The sequence below is a fragment of the Alligator sinensis genome, unplaced genomic scaffold, assembly GCF_000455745.1.
Source record: "Alligator sinensis unplaced genomic scaffold, ASM45574v1 scaffold391_1, whole genome shotgun sequence".
Classification (NCBI taxonomy): domain Eukaryota; kingdom Metazoa; phylum Chordata; order Crocodylia; family Alligatoridae; genus Alligator; species Alligator sinensis.
In genome coordinates this window covers 2,710,244-2,725,103 of record NW_005841889.1, presented here as the reverse complement: position 1 = coordinate 2,725,103, position 14,860 = coordinate 2,710,244, and the positions used below count along the sequence as shown (strand labels likewise).

The 14,860-nt window shown below is 45.3% G+C and overlaps 1 protein-coding gene across 3 annotated transcripts in view; it reads left to right on the top strand.

Annotated features, from left to right (window-relative positions):
• The window catches only part of TMEM40 (transmembrane protein 40), a 36,033-nt gene that overhangs the window by 7,861 nt on the left and 13,312 nt on the right, over positions 1–14,860 (top strand). For all 3 annotated transcript variants that reach the window (XM_014517067.2, XM_025197095.1, XM_006017993.2), the window contains 4 exons: positions 2,886–2,942; positions 8,063–8,202; positions 9,218–9,368; positions 12,781–12,888. In XM_014517067.2, coding sequence (XP_014372553.1) covers positions 2,894–2,942; positions 8,063–8,202; positions 9,218–9,368; positions 12,781–12,888 — 448 coding nt within the window. In that variant the 5' untranslated portion in view covers positions 2,886–2,893. The remainder of the gene's footprint in view (positions 1–2,885; positions 2,943–8,062; positions 8,203–9,217; positions 9,369–12,780; positions 12,889–14,860) is intronic.

Below are 14,860 nucleotides of genomic sequence, written 5' to 3'. Positions count from 1 at the left end.
GCCCCTCACCCCCAGCGCTGGGCTGGCTGCCTTTATCGCGGCTCTGTGCCATGCCTTCAGCTCCGCACCCGCGGCGGGGAAGCCCTGCACTACACTCCCCCCGCTCTCTCACACCCACACCCCGCCCAGCTGAGCTCCGCGCTCCCGCTGCCCCTCTGGGGGAAGGAGAAGGGGAAGAGTTCCCCCCAGCATGGCACAGAGCCTCCCCCTGCTCCCTCCACCCCTCCGGGGCCGGGCAGCATCGCATGGAGACCCCCCTCCCAGCCCTGCAGCGGCCGGGGGGAAAGGGAAGAGGAGGAAGAGTCCTCATCCAGCACCTCACAGAGTCCCCCGCCCCAGTGGGAGGAGGAGGAGAGGGAAGAGCCCCCCCCGCGGGACAGCCAACCCAGCACGGCCCCGTTAAGGTGAACAGGGCAGGGAGATGGGTTAATTCCTGCCTCTGTCTCTTCCCTACAGCTGGGCTCTGCCAGCTCCAGGGGCCACTGCTGCAGCCCCCTCCCCTCTGCTCCTCAGCAGACAGGCTGACCCAGTGGGGAAAGGAGGGAAGAAGTAACCCCCTCCCTGCCCACTTTGCCTTAACCCACGGTGCCAGCCGCTGTCTTTGCTGGGGCAGGTCCCTGCTCTGCCTAGAGAGCAGAAGGGAAGGGGTCAGCTCTGCTGCGGAGCAGAGAGCCCCACCCAGCCCAGAGAGCATGCTGGGATGCTGGGGGAGTCTGGTTTATCTTAAACCAGCAGGGGATCTGGGACAGACATTGCATAAACCAGTTTGAGCCAAATCAGTTAAGTCTGATACTACATTCAACCAGGTTTATCTCAAACCAGTTTTGGCCATTTTGAAACTGGTTTATATGTGTTGAACATCTGTTCTGTTACAGGTTTAAACCAGTTTCTGATCACTTAAACTGGTTTATGTGTAATGTATGTCTCTAGCCAAAAAGAACAACAGTATACTTGGCTCTATTAACAGGAGTGTCACTTGCGAATCAAGGAAAGTGATTCTTCCACTGGGTTCAGCATAGGTGAGCCTCACCTGGACGACTGTGTCCAGTGTTGGGCCCCAGACTTCAAGAAGGATTCAGACAGATTGGAAAGAGTCCAGCAGAGAGCAACAAAAATTATTAGAGGCCTGGAAAGCATGATTTACAAGGAAAGGCTGAAAGTGCTAGGGATACTTAATCTGGAGAAGAGAAAACAGTGGACATGTCATAACAGTCTTCAAATACCCGAGGGCTATTAAAGGGAGGATGGAGATGGGCTTTTTCTGTGGCTGTAGGGAACAGGACTAGAAGCAATAGACTCAAGCTGCAGCAAAGGAAATTTAAGTTGGAGATGAGGAGGAACTTCCTGACTATGAGTGTAGACAAGCATTGGAACAAACTACCTAGAGAAGTTGTGAAATTTCCATGCCTGGAAATTTTCAAGAGCAGGTTGGACAGATACTTGGCTGGGATAGTTAGTCAGGGATGATCCTGCCTTAAGCAGGAGGCTGAACTAGATGACCTTGTAAGGTCCCTATGATCCTATGATTGTTAATAAATTCTTTTTTTAAGGAACTGGACAGTTAAAATGCTGGTTTATTTCAATATCTATAAAATTTAATCTCTTATCTTTTTCATTAGCATTCTCAGCACATTAACCAGAGCTAGCTGGGAATTCTTCATTGGGTTGATTTTGCCAAAGAATATCAATTTTCCACCAGGAAAATAAAAATTAAATATTTTCTTCAGATATTTAAATCAGATGAGAATATTTTGCTTTCTTAGACTGAATTAAATGTTTCAAATGAGTTTAACAAAGCTTTCCACAGCTTATTTCTATCATTGTATTACTTTATGAGATCGAGAGGTGATTAGCTGTGTTAGTCTGAAGATGCTAGGACAAGATGACACCTAAGGCTGTTGCCTGTGAAAACTTATGCCTCTGAATCAGTTAGTTTCTAAGGACCACCCCACCCAACCTGCCTTCTTTATAAGGGTTGTAGTTCAGGCCCCATTTTCTCTTGCATAGTTTGGGCTCTTGAGAAGATTACATCTCCCAAGGTAATATGGATTTGCCTCAGACTAACCTATCTCATCGGACATGTAGTTCAGCCAGAAAGCCTAGTTCACATGGAATAATGTAGGCATCAGATTCCTGAACTACAGATCCCATAGGCAATGTGCTACAATAATAAACTGGAGTTTAGTATGTTTAAATGAAATTTACTCAAAAGTAAATTTTAGTAAGAAACCAAAAAGATTTTACTTTTTGAGAAGGTCAAAATGAAATACTTTGGCATTTTAGTGTCAAAATTTCAGCATTTTCACCCTGGAAAGGACTGTTGAAAATGCAACTTTTTATTCCAACTGGTGATAAGACAAATGTGGAAATGTCAGGATCTCCTGTGCAATAGATATTCTTAACTTTCCTCATCTAATATTCATATCATTTTCATTATTCTCTTTGATCTGAATATTTCAAGGAACAATGAATGTTACAAATAAAGGATGATCATGCTATTTCCTGAATGAGGAATTACATGTTAAATTACTCTGCAACAACTAGGTAATTAGGTACTATTACAACTGCAAAAAATACGTATGTGATGGAGTGAAACTTCCTATTGTTTTACTCATAATGAACAGACCCTTGATCTTTCGTAACCATTGGTCAATCCTGCAGGCACCCTTCAGGTTAAACTTCCAGGAGGGTTTCCCTCAATGACTCCACACATTGGTTCTAGGAAATTAAATTAATTGTGCTGTGAAACTTCTATTGCTGTACCCGAGTGTCCTCAAAAGGTTAAGTACTGTAAAGATATGTAGCCTCCCTAGTGGAAAGCTAGGTACATTGTGGAAGTCTAAAGAACTCAAACTGATTTAGACCTTCTGTTTCTATGTTTACAGACCCAGTAATGGACAGCTCTGACTTTGCACTGCCAGTTCTCACCAGTGAGCAACAGGGTAATGTAACCAGAAACATGGGGAAAATCCCATCCATATGACACCTTTTGCTGTGTTGGTCCCTGCTAGTCTGGAACTAATTTCCTCTGAAAATGTGCTTAATTCCCATCTGTAAAATGTATAAGGTTCAGGCAGCAGGCACATGAGCAAGTGAGGCTGTCTTCTGTATTTATTTTGGTTTATCTTGTGATTGTTGAGCTCTTCAGGTTAGCACTAAAACAGTTGGGAGGGATCTGTCTTAGCCTCTGCACTGCAACAGTATAAGCCAGGGGTCGGCAACATTTTTGGGCAGTGCCAAAAACACCCCAAACCTCAATTTGTAAGATGTTGGTGTGCCCCAGGCAGATGACTGGGGAGCCATGAGGGACCCGATTCAGTACAGCCCTGGACCCTTCCCTGTTGTCTGCCCGCAAGCATGTGTGCCAAGCAAAATGCTTTCATGTGTCACGCTCTGGCACCTGTGCTTGGGTTGCCTACCCCTGGTGTAAACAGTCTCCCTGAGTTGTCTGAAGGAGCATTCCCTTCTCACAGGGGATGCCACAGAGCTACTATCAAGCCCTAAGTAGAGGGTAATGCTATGATGAAGCTTGAGCTATATTGTCTGTCTCTGGGTTGCTGTGATCCTCACTGAACTGCCTACATTATTCTGGGGTTTGTTTCAACACAGAATCTCAGGACCCCAAAGGTGACTTAAAATCATCTTTGCCCTCTTCCCACCCATTGGATTATGCCTGTGTGTGTGTGTGCTGTCACATCAAGAGGAAGTCTACACAACATGCTCTTACATGTTTTTGGCCACAGAAATCAGCAACCACATACCTAGCCTTAAGGCACATGTTTCATTGTATTTTGAACACAGCTGAGGTAGCAGGTTAAAGCCAAGCTGTGATTTACCATAGAATAATAGAAAATTAGGGTTGGAAGGGATCTCAGGAGGCCATAGTCCAACCCCCTGCTCAAGCAGGACCATCTCCAAATAGGTCATCCCAGCCAATGCTTTGTCTAGCCAGGTCTTAAAAACATACAAGGGTGGAGATTCTACAACTTCTCTGGGTAACCTGTTCCTGTGCTTTATTACCCTTCTCATCAGAAAGTTTTCCCTGATATCTAACCTAAATTTCCCTTGCTGCAACTTGAAACCATTGCTCCTTGTTCTCTTATCTGCCGCCACTGAGAACAGTCCAGTTCCATCTACTTTGGAACCACCCTGCAGGTAGCTGAAGGCTGTTATTAAATCCCCTCTCAGTCTTCCCTTCTCTACACTAAATAAGCCCGGTTCCCTCAGCCACTGCTCAGAAGTCATGTGCCCCAGCCCCCTAATAATTTTTGTTGCCCTCTGCTGGACTCTCTCCAATTTGTTTACATCCTGTTTGTAGTGGGGAACCCAAAACTGGACATAGTACTCCAGATGTAGCTTCACCAGTGCTGAATAGAGGGGAATTATCACTTCCCTCAGTCTGCTGGCAATGCTTCTACTAATGCAGCCCAGCATACCATTAGCTTTCTTCGCAACAAGGACACAATGTTGGCTCACATTCAGCTTACTGTCCACTACAACCCCTAAGTCTTTTTCTGCAGAGCTGCTGCTTAGCCAGTCAGTCCCCAGCTTGTACCAGTGTATGGGATTGTTCCATTTTAAGTGCAGGACTTTGCATTTCTCCTTATTGAGCCTCATGAGATTTTTTTTTAGTCAGTTCCTGCAATTTGTTGAGGTCTCTGAATTCTAGTGCCCTACCCTCCAATGTATCTACTACTCCCCCCAGCTCACTGTCATCTGCAAACTTGCTGAGGGTGCACTCCATCTCATCTTCCAGGTTGTTGATGAAGGTATTGAACAAAACCAGTCCCAAGACTGATCCCTTATGCACTCCACTTGATACTGGCTGCCCACTAGACACTGAGTCAATGATTACTACCCACTGAGCCTGATGATCCAGACAGTTTTCAATCCTTCTTACAGTCTACTCATCCAACCCGTACTTTCTTAGCTTGCTTGTGGGAGGCTGTATCAAAACCTTTGCTAAAGTCAAGGCATATCATGTCCACTGCTCTTCCTGCACCCACAAAGCCAGTCATCTCATCATAGAAGGCAATCAGGTTGGTCAGGCATGACTTGCCCTTGGTGAATCCATGCTGACTGTTCCTAATCATCTTCTTCTCCTCCAAGTGCGTAGAAATAGATTCCTTGAGGACCTGCTCCATGATTTTTTCAGTGATGTGGATGAGGCTGACTGGTCTGTAGTTCCCCGGATGCTCCTTCTTCCCTTTCTTAAAGATGAACCCTATATTTGCCCTTTTCCAATCATCCAAGACCTCTCCTAATTCTCACAAGTTTTCAAGACAATGGCCAGCAGCTCTACAATCACATCGGCCAGCACCCTTGGGTGCATAACATCCGTCCCCATGGACTTATACACATCCAGCTTTCCTAAATAGTCCCTAACCTCTTCTTTTGCCTCTGTTGGCTGCTCACCTCCTCTCCAAACTGGGGTGCCAGGAGTAGTAGCCTGGGAGCTAACCTTGCTTGTGATGACTGAGGTGAAAAAGGCATTGAGTACTTCAGTCTTTTCCATATTATCTGTCACTAGGTTGTCTCCCCTATTCAGTAAGGGACCCACACTTTTCCTGATCTTCCTTTTGTTGCTGACATACTTGTAGAAACCCTTCTTGTTACCCTTCATGTCTCTTGCTGGCTGCAACTCCAATTTTGCTTTGACCTTTCCCATTTCATGCCCAAGCAATACTCTTACACTTCTCCCTAACTGTTTGTCCAGGTTCTACTTCTTGTAAGCTTCCCTGTTGTGTTTTAGCTCACTGAAGAGTTTCCTGCTAAACTAAGCTGGTCTTCTGCCATACTTGATAGTCTACCTGCACATGTGGATGGTTTGTTCCTGTGCCCTCGCAAGGTTTCTTTAAAATACAACCAGTTTTCCTAGACTCCTTTTCCCCTCAGACTGTCTTTTTATGGGATCCTGTCTATCAGTTCCCTGAGTGAGTCAAAATGTGCTTTTCTGAAGTCCAAGGTGCTCTTTGCTGCTCTTCTTCCTTCATTTCCTAAGGATCTTGAACGCAGTCTCTCATGGTCACTGCTGCCCAAGTTGCCATCCACTACTACATTCCCTGCCAATTCTTCCCTGTTTGTGAGCAGCAGGTCAAGAGCACAGCTCCTAGTTGGCCACTCTAACGCTTGCACCTGGAAGTTGTCCCCAGTACTCTACAAAAACTTCCTGAATTGCCTGTGTACTGCTGTATTGCCCTCCCAGCAGATGTCTGTGCGATTGAAGTTCCCCATGAGAACCAGGGCCTGTGATCAGAAAACTTCTGCTAGCTGTTAAAAGAAGCTTCACCCACCACATCCTTCTGGTCTGGTGGTCTATAGCAGACACCCACCACAATGTCACCCTTATTGTTCTCCCCTCTGACCCTAACCCAGAGACTTTCAACAGGCATATCTCTAGTTTCATATGGAGTTCTGAGCAATCATTCAACTTTTTTACATAAAGCACAACTCAATCACTCAGGAGGCCTACACAAGTAGTCACCCAGGCTACCTATGCAGTGCAGACAGACCACATGAGGCCCAGCATGTGAACTGCCCCTTTGTTCTCTCCATTCACAAAGAGATTCAGATACCAGTTCTGTGTGAGCAACATGAAGAATATATTGTCCCTCTTTCTGTAGAGATCTCCATCTGGGATCATCCGTCAGCCACAGCTCCTTGTAAACAAGCAGGGAGCCTCCCAGCATTTAAACATTCAGTAACTAGAAATCAGAATCACACCTACTGCTCATGCTCTGTGAAACTCTGCTTTTTCAGCACTCCAACCTCAGGGCCTTCCAGGCTTTAGGCGGGCTGATGCAGTCACCTAGTACACCCTAACTGGCAAATTCATGATCTTCCTGCTCCCTGCCCCACCTCTGCTACAGCCTCTAGTTTAAGAGAGAGAAAGGATGGCATGGTTAGGTCACTAACCTGGGCCTTTACAGACTAGTGTTCAGTTCCCCAACCTGTAGGCCTTCCATCTAGCCACTTACAAAAAAAAGTATTTTTATGTGCCTGAAGATGCAGGTAGGCATTGGCTGGGATTTGCCTCTTGAGTTGGATACACCATCTGTTAATGTGCTTTTGGTCATTCACTAAAGAGCCTATTTATACCTAAATAGCTTTAAAAACCATTAGGCTCTCCACATCTCAGTTGCTGATCTGTCAAATGGTGTAATCAGAGTGAATACATTAAAGATTGTGAAGAACTTAGACATTCTTGGTAGAGCCTATCTAAGCAGATAAGATAGGAAGATGCTGTCCCCCAGCTTCCTCCCATAAAACAATAGCATTGCCATAGGATTAGCACTCTGTCATGAACTAACAAAACTCTCTCATTAGGTTATGGCAGGCATGGCTGCTTTCATACCAGTTGATAATATGCTTCTTCCTTTATTAAAAGGAGCATGTGAGGCAGAGACCCATGTCTATAATCAGATCTACAGAACAACATGACAGTGGGTGCATCTACATGTGCAACAAACTCCCCCGGGGGTTAGGCTGCCAGCCCAGAGCTGCTCCCCACAGCTCAACACACTGTGGAGTGGCAGGCTGGGGCACGAGGGTGGTACAGTACAGGGCTAGCTGGCAGGCAGCCCCAGCACTACAGCACTCTCATGTCCCCAGCCCTGGTCACTGTCTACATGTGTCCCTGGCCTCCGCCGTAGGATAGTACTTGTGCCAGGCAATGCTGTATCCTACAGTAGAGTTAATTAGTTTACTCTGGCCTAATAGGGGCGCATGCATAGACAGTGATGCTTTACTGTGAGGCTGTCTGAGCCTCCAAGGCCTGGAATAGACTCCCTCCAGAGGTCGTACAAGCACCTACTCTGGATACTTTTAAGAACGTTTGGACTCTTATTTTGCTGGGATCCTTTGACCCTAGTTGACTTCCTGCCCCTGGGGCAGGGGGCTGACTCGATGATCTTCTGAGGCCCCTTCCATCCCTAATGTCTATGAAATCTATAATTAGTCAACTCTGCAGTAAAGCATCTCATGTAGATGTACCCAGTAACTCCTCATTAAAAGATCATCTTGTATGTGCCGTCATTAATTATATGTTTGGTTTTTCTTCCAGGCATTTTTCAGAAAGCTTTTACTTGTGATGCTGATTACTTTGAAACATGTGAGAAAATAAACCAGCCTTTCTGGAAATCATTAATAAAATGTTTAGGAACAATTATACCAGCCATCCTGAGCACTGAAGAAACAAACAATGTAAATTGCTAAGAAAAGTTTGTTTTGTTTAATTTTTTTATGACTTACTATGTCTTTCTATATGCTTGCCCACTCTATTTTGAAAATATAAAACAAGGGGGGCAAATTCTTATTTATGCTGAGGTCACTCACTCTACACTGCCAGAGTGATACAAGGGGCCTTCAGATAAATGATAATCAAGCCTGTATTTTTAAGTTAGGGCTCTGACACATTACACCAGCTTGATGTGTGTTTTCCACCAGAGTAAACAAGGAAAAGACCTATGACTTGCAGGTCTACATTGCTCTAGCTTGCTTCAGTCTGGGAAAAAAACAGGAAAACCTACACTAGTATTAACGTCATGTGTCCAGAAATATATCAGGGTAGCCATTTGCAAACAGGCCATTATATAGTTCCTGCCACCTGTTGATGAGGTACTGTAATGATATTTTTTCTTAGCAACTCTTCTGGAAGTTAGTCACCTGTCCACTCCAGTTCCTGAGGGTCCACCCATGGGTGTACTAAACAGAAATTAACACATCTTAACACATAGCCTCTTCTGTTTACTGTTGACAGTGTGAAGAAATTAACTGTTTAAAAAAGTCGGCTTCCATTGTACTCTTTCATATCTGTTCAACTGCGTTCTCTCTAGTAAGAAGCACTAATGGTGCCATTAGAATAGAGTGGTGAAGGTAGTCTTGTAAGCTACCAAAGTGATCATAGGTTAATTTAAGAACTTTGTATTTTATTTCTCCAGTCCAGGAATTTACCATAAAGCGAATAAAAGTTAGATACTAGTGAAGTAAGCTATAGTAGTTGCTCCTTTGATTATTCAGTGATAGAAGCATAGATTAAAAATGGAAGCCAGCACCTTCAGATTTCCAATCCCAACCTTGATCTTGGACAGGACACTTGGCCTCAGTTTCCCCTTCTTTAAAACAAAGTGTCTCTATATCTCTCTCAGAGACATTGTGGGGTGCTTAGTGCTTGGCTTTTTTACACAGTCCATTTGATTTTTACTTTTCTTTCTTTCAGGTTCTTAACAGAAGCAAAGACTCTGATCAGCGTGCAGCTGCCTTACAGGCCATAGAAAAAAAAGGAGCTAATGCAATGGTCGTGCTTTACCTGCTGCTGAAAGTGAACGATCCCTCTTGCTACAAACAGTTGCCTAGCTCCAAGGGAAATGGTGAGCATTAATTGGCTGCCTTCTTTCAAGACCAAATATAGCAGGTAGACAATGGATTAACTGATCGGCTTTGTTAAAAATGATTATAGATACAATAGGTCTTGAGGTCTATTTCAAAACCCAGAAATATGCTGGGAAGTGAATAGAAGTGAGTGACTTTAAGGTGAGGAGAGCTATTCCTTATAAAGACGCGTTGCTTAGATACTATGATGATGGGAGCCTTTTAAATAACTACTCTTTAGACAGATATAGACTGTATTGTTTTAGGGTTTCTTTGGGAAAAAGGCATCAATTTTTAGGGAACACTTCTCACTTGGTGGTGATGCCAGTAGAGCTGCGCCAGTTTACACCAGCTGCTCAATTTTCTCCCTTCTAATTGGATTAATTGTAGCAGAAAGAACGTGTTTAATTTAGATTGTGTTTAATCTAGTGTATGGTAAACTGAATTCCTGTGGTGGGTAGAGATACATACTGAACTACTAGAAACATTTTAGCAAGCTTTCACACTCAGGTGTTGGCTATGTTCTGTTAGGTGACACTGTGCCCCTTTCATTTCATTTAACAATGAACCAGTTAATTTTGAGTTTTGTAATTCTGATCTTTATATCTGAACATCTTATTTGATTGCACTCATTTGCCTTGGAAGACGGGCAGTTTCCACAAAATGTGGCAAGTTTAGGAGAGATGTGAGCTCATCTGGTCTGTAATGAGATGTGGAAGAACTCAGATAGCAAAAAGTTTCACCTTTGGGTGGGACTGCTCCATCCCCTGTGCTAAGAGAAGTGGTTCATCTTGTACAGCTTTAGCCTTTCCTTGCTGTTTCTAGATGAAGACTCCTGTGATGAGCCTGCTACTTAAATTGTATCCTGTTGGATGCGGGGGCCATCTTGTGCTTGTTGTTTGTCCAGTTCAAAGCACAATGGAGTCTTGGTCCATGACTGAGGCTCACTCCCAAGTGCTATGATAATACAAATCATCACTCTCAGGCCCTACTGTCTGTCTGATTAGGCTGAAAACAACCTTCCTCATACCAGCATTTTGACTTGAGTTCCTTTAACAATAGGATGTCCTTCTCTTGTCTAAGCTGTGGAGGCTGGTTCACCCCAACTCTTGCGAAGCAAGGGGAATTTAACAAGGAAAAGACACCCTGGAAGACACTGAACTTCATGTCTGAGTCCCAGCCCCTGCCCACCTCCCTTCCCTCCCCAAATACCTCGGGTGAGGGCAGCAGGCACTAGGCTTCCTCTGCTTAAAAGCATCTACAAGAGCAAGTCATTGTGGTTTTGTACATAAGGGCTGCATTTTTGGTAGGCTTATCCACATGTTCAACGGCTAGTATGTATATACTTGCTTTATGTTGATATTGGCTCTTACATTGTTGAAGTATTACATCATTTCTAGGCAGAGAACTAGTATTGTTTGCCCTTTTGGTTTAGCAGGAAATGAGGGACAGGTTCTGAGCTGGGGTGAGTGCAGCTCTGTTAAAATTAATGCCATCATGGGAGTCTGAACTTAGTCAAAGATCTGTCTGAGCTGCTTCAGGTTTTATGATGTCCTGATTATTAAGACATGTTACTGGAAGTCCACCCTTATGCAAAGGGCCTATGTCGACCTACATCCCACTCCACGGCAGGATGGGTTTTCTTTGGAAGATAGGCAATGCGTTGGGGAGGCACGGCAAGGCATGTGCCCCCCCTGAGGTTGGCCACCTCCAAAGCTGCCACCAGCTTCTGCAGGCAGTTACCACTTGCCACCCACCTTGCTGTTGCTGCTGATGCAGCCAGTGGCATCTGCAAGCAGTCCCCACTTGCCACCCCCGCTCCCCTGCCACCAACACTGCTGCCAGTGGCTGCAGGTGGTCCCCACCCACCACCCCTCCTCCCCCACTGCTGACACCAGCAGCTGCAGGCAGTCCATGCTTCGCTCGCACTGAAGCTGGTGGCTATGGGCAGTCCCTGCTCACCGCCATGGTGCCCCCCCAGTCTCGGAAGGCACCAGTCATTCGTGCTTTGGAAGGACTGCTTCTTTATTCTGTGTTTGACCTTGGCACAGAGGGGTTGTAGTCTATGACTGGGCTTGAAGGGGCTGCCCTGATGACCACCCAGAAGTGGCAGCTGGTGTAGAACGTGACGGCCCTCCTACTGATGGTTTGGGTTACCATGGGCACATAACACCAGTCCTCCAAAGTCTGCACCATCTTCCAATAGCTTTCTGGGAAAAAGGCAAGGTGCTGGTGTTAACCTACAAAGACATAAACAGTCTGGGCTCTACCTGCTTACATGACTGCTGTCTCCCTTATGCCCCATCATAATCCCCAAGGTCAGCTGAGAGCAACGCTTTTCCATGAACCATCAATGCACCAAGCTTTGGTTGGCAAAAATGCATGGAGAATGGTTGTCAGCTGTCACTCCTCAGCCGTGGAACTTCCTCCCACTTGAGGCCTGCTAGAGCCTTAGCCTGGACATCTTCCAGAAGTGCTGTAAGGTGAAGGTAGACATTTAGCAAGCAGGGTTAGGCTGGGAAATTGTTTAGGGATTTCCTGTTTTACTTTAATACTTCATTTGCTTTTTAAGTCATTTTGCCCTCTTGCTCATTCTCCTGTTTAACAAGTTATTTTGTTCTGTTCTGTAGGCCACCCAGAACCTTTGCTGGAGGGGCAGCATATAAATCACATTCATAATTAAATAAAATAGCACAAATTATTGGTAATAATTGGCTGCATAGGCCTTGCTCAGGCTTTCTATGTAAAACTAGTTTTAAACCCATACAGAATTGCCTGTAAATCCACTAGTGCCTACATACAACCTCCCCATTGCTGGGGGCCTATGAAGAATCAATGTATAAGCTTCTCAGATAAATTGTCTCTGGAAACATTTTTTCAAAGGTTTGCAGCCAATTCTTAGTGCACCATTTCTTAGTGGCAGATAATTCGGCTCACGTAGCTTTCAGAATTCTCACAGCCACAAGAGGATGCTTCTCTAACATAGTTAGAGAGAAGCAAGGAGAGGTCGAAGTTAGAAGAGAAAAAAAATTAATCCAGAGGTTGGAGAGCAGCTGTGCTCTCCAGCAAAAACCTCTCTGATATGGTCTGACATTGCCTCAGGGTGATTTAAATTCTCATGGGCGTAGGAAGTGTGGTGAGGAGCAGCCATGCTTAGATGCCTTGAGCTTCCTCACCAAAAGGACTTTGGACAATTTTCTTGAAACTGGGGCTATAAGTTTCTGAATACTTAAGTTGTTCATCACCTTTTTGCTTGTGTTACTTGCACTGTTGAGCGTGCACTAGAAAACCAAACAGCAGGAAGGCTAAAGTTTAATTTCACTGTAGGAACCCCACTGTCAATAACATAAAGGTGTAAGGTTAAGGAAACCCCAGATTCAGTCTCAAATCTCATTTTCTCTATTTGAATAGATGAAAAGCTGAAACTACTTCAGAGACTGGAAAAGAGTTTCATGCTTTCACAACAAAAAAGAAAGGCTGAACGTTCATCCAAGGAGTCTGAAGACAGAGATTCACAAGGTAAAGGAATATTTCATTTGGCTTTTGCTTGAAATTTAATGCAAGGAAAATAATCATTAGTCCCTACTAAATGATCAGAAGATACTTATACAAGAGCCTCTGCATGCAGACAGAAGTGCAACTCGCTGCTGTAACTGAGATCACTTTTCAGGAGGTGTCCTGAGTTACAACAATTCCCTGGACCAAACTGAAGTTCACTGTTGGTTCCAGGGGGAGGGGAATCTAGCTGCGAGCCTGCAGCCAATTTCCCCTACTAATGGCCCCTGCTCCTTCCCAGCCGGCACTGTTTTCAGAATGGGAGGTGGGGAAAGGGAGCAGAGGGCACTCATCCTAGGGGTTCCCCAGTCATTGCTGGAGGATGGGGTGGGTGTATTGGAGGCCCCCCTCTCCCACCGCAGGGAAGCTCCAATACACCTGGCCCACCCTCCAGCAGGAGCTGAAAAACCCCCAAACTGAACTCCTTTCCTTTTCCTGCTCCTATTTTGAAAACGGCGACAGGCTGGGAGGCAGCACAGACCAAGTTACAGAAGACGTACTGTTTTGCTGTTTTAGATTTTTACCTGTTCGAACATTTCTGAAGTGGTCTACAGCTGTGCATCTGTGTTTGGTCATGGCTATAGACTTTCTTTCTGTGGCCAGATTGTGCAAAAATTGTCACTTATGTCTGCTCCCTGTGTGCTTGTTCTATGGTGATTCAGCAGACCTCTGAGACAGCTCTGTTTGACACCCTCTATGCCAGGGGTGTCAAACTCACTTTGTGCCCCGTGACAGATCCAGACCACAGGGCTCCTTCTGGGCTGGATCCAACCCAGGACACAGGGTGGTTCTAGCCTGGGGCATAAGGTGACAGTGGTGGTGGCTGCTCCAATCTGTGCCATGCAGCAGTGGCAGCAAGTCTGGCCCTGGCACACGGCATATAGAAAATCCATTTGCAACTGCATGCCCTGTGCCAAAGCTGGAGCTGCTGCCACTGCCTTATGTCCAGCTCTAGGTCTGGCATGAGGCATAGTGACAGCAGCTCCAGAACGGGGTGGTTGCAGAACCAGCAGAAGAGGTAAGGTCATGACAGCAGCAAAAGGCAAAACAGCTGGATGGTGACTGGGGCTATATCAGCCCTAACTCGCCTTGTTGCTGCTGATCTCTATGTCCATTGGGGCCCAAGGCCCCTGGATTCTTTGGAAAGCCACTCCCCTGGCCATGTCCTCAACTTTCTGGTGGCCCATTGGGCCAGGTAGAGTAGCTCTGCAGGTCAGATTTGGCCCATGGGCTGTACTTTTGACACCCCTGCTCTATGCAAAATCAAAACAGCAACAATCAGCATCTGGTATCTGGATCCCAAATGGCACTATGGACATAGGAAGCAGCTAAGAGTTTGGCAGTGGGGGTGGGGTGGTGGAAGGAGGAAAAGCAGGAGGACAGGAGCTTGCACCTTGGGTGTCAAAGTTAGTGGCAAGAGCAATGGAGACCATGCACCATGTTGCTATACGGGTAGCAGAAGACAAGTGGGCCAGCATAGGATGGTAGCAATAGGGTCACATTGTACTGAGAACACCTTAGGCCATGTGCCAAGGCTGGGAGGCAGGATTCCTTTTTAATTGTTTGGAATGTATATTTTGGTCCAATTTTTAAATCAAATACCAACAATACCAACAAAATTCCCAGCTGTGCACAGATCACTTCCAAAAAAATAATCCCTAAATGCCTTCTATGATTGAAGACTCACTCGGGATGGTTCTCTTGAGGAAATTAGAGATTAAAAAAAATAATAAAGAAGTTCAAAAATATGTTAAGCCCATCCCTGGCAGAAATACATCTTTCAATACACAGAGCAGTGACTTTTCCCAGGTTTCTTATTTGCACTCAAAGGGTTCATGGTGTGGGTTGAAACACATGCTAGGGTCCCTAAATAAAATATCTTAATGTACGGTGCTAGTGGCTACTTCTCTAGTACTGCCCTGTTGTTTCTTTCCCT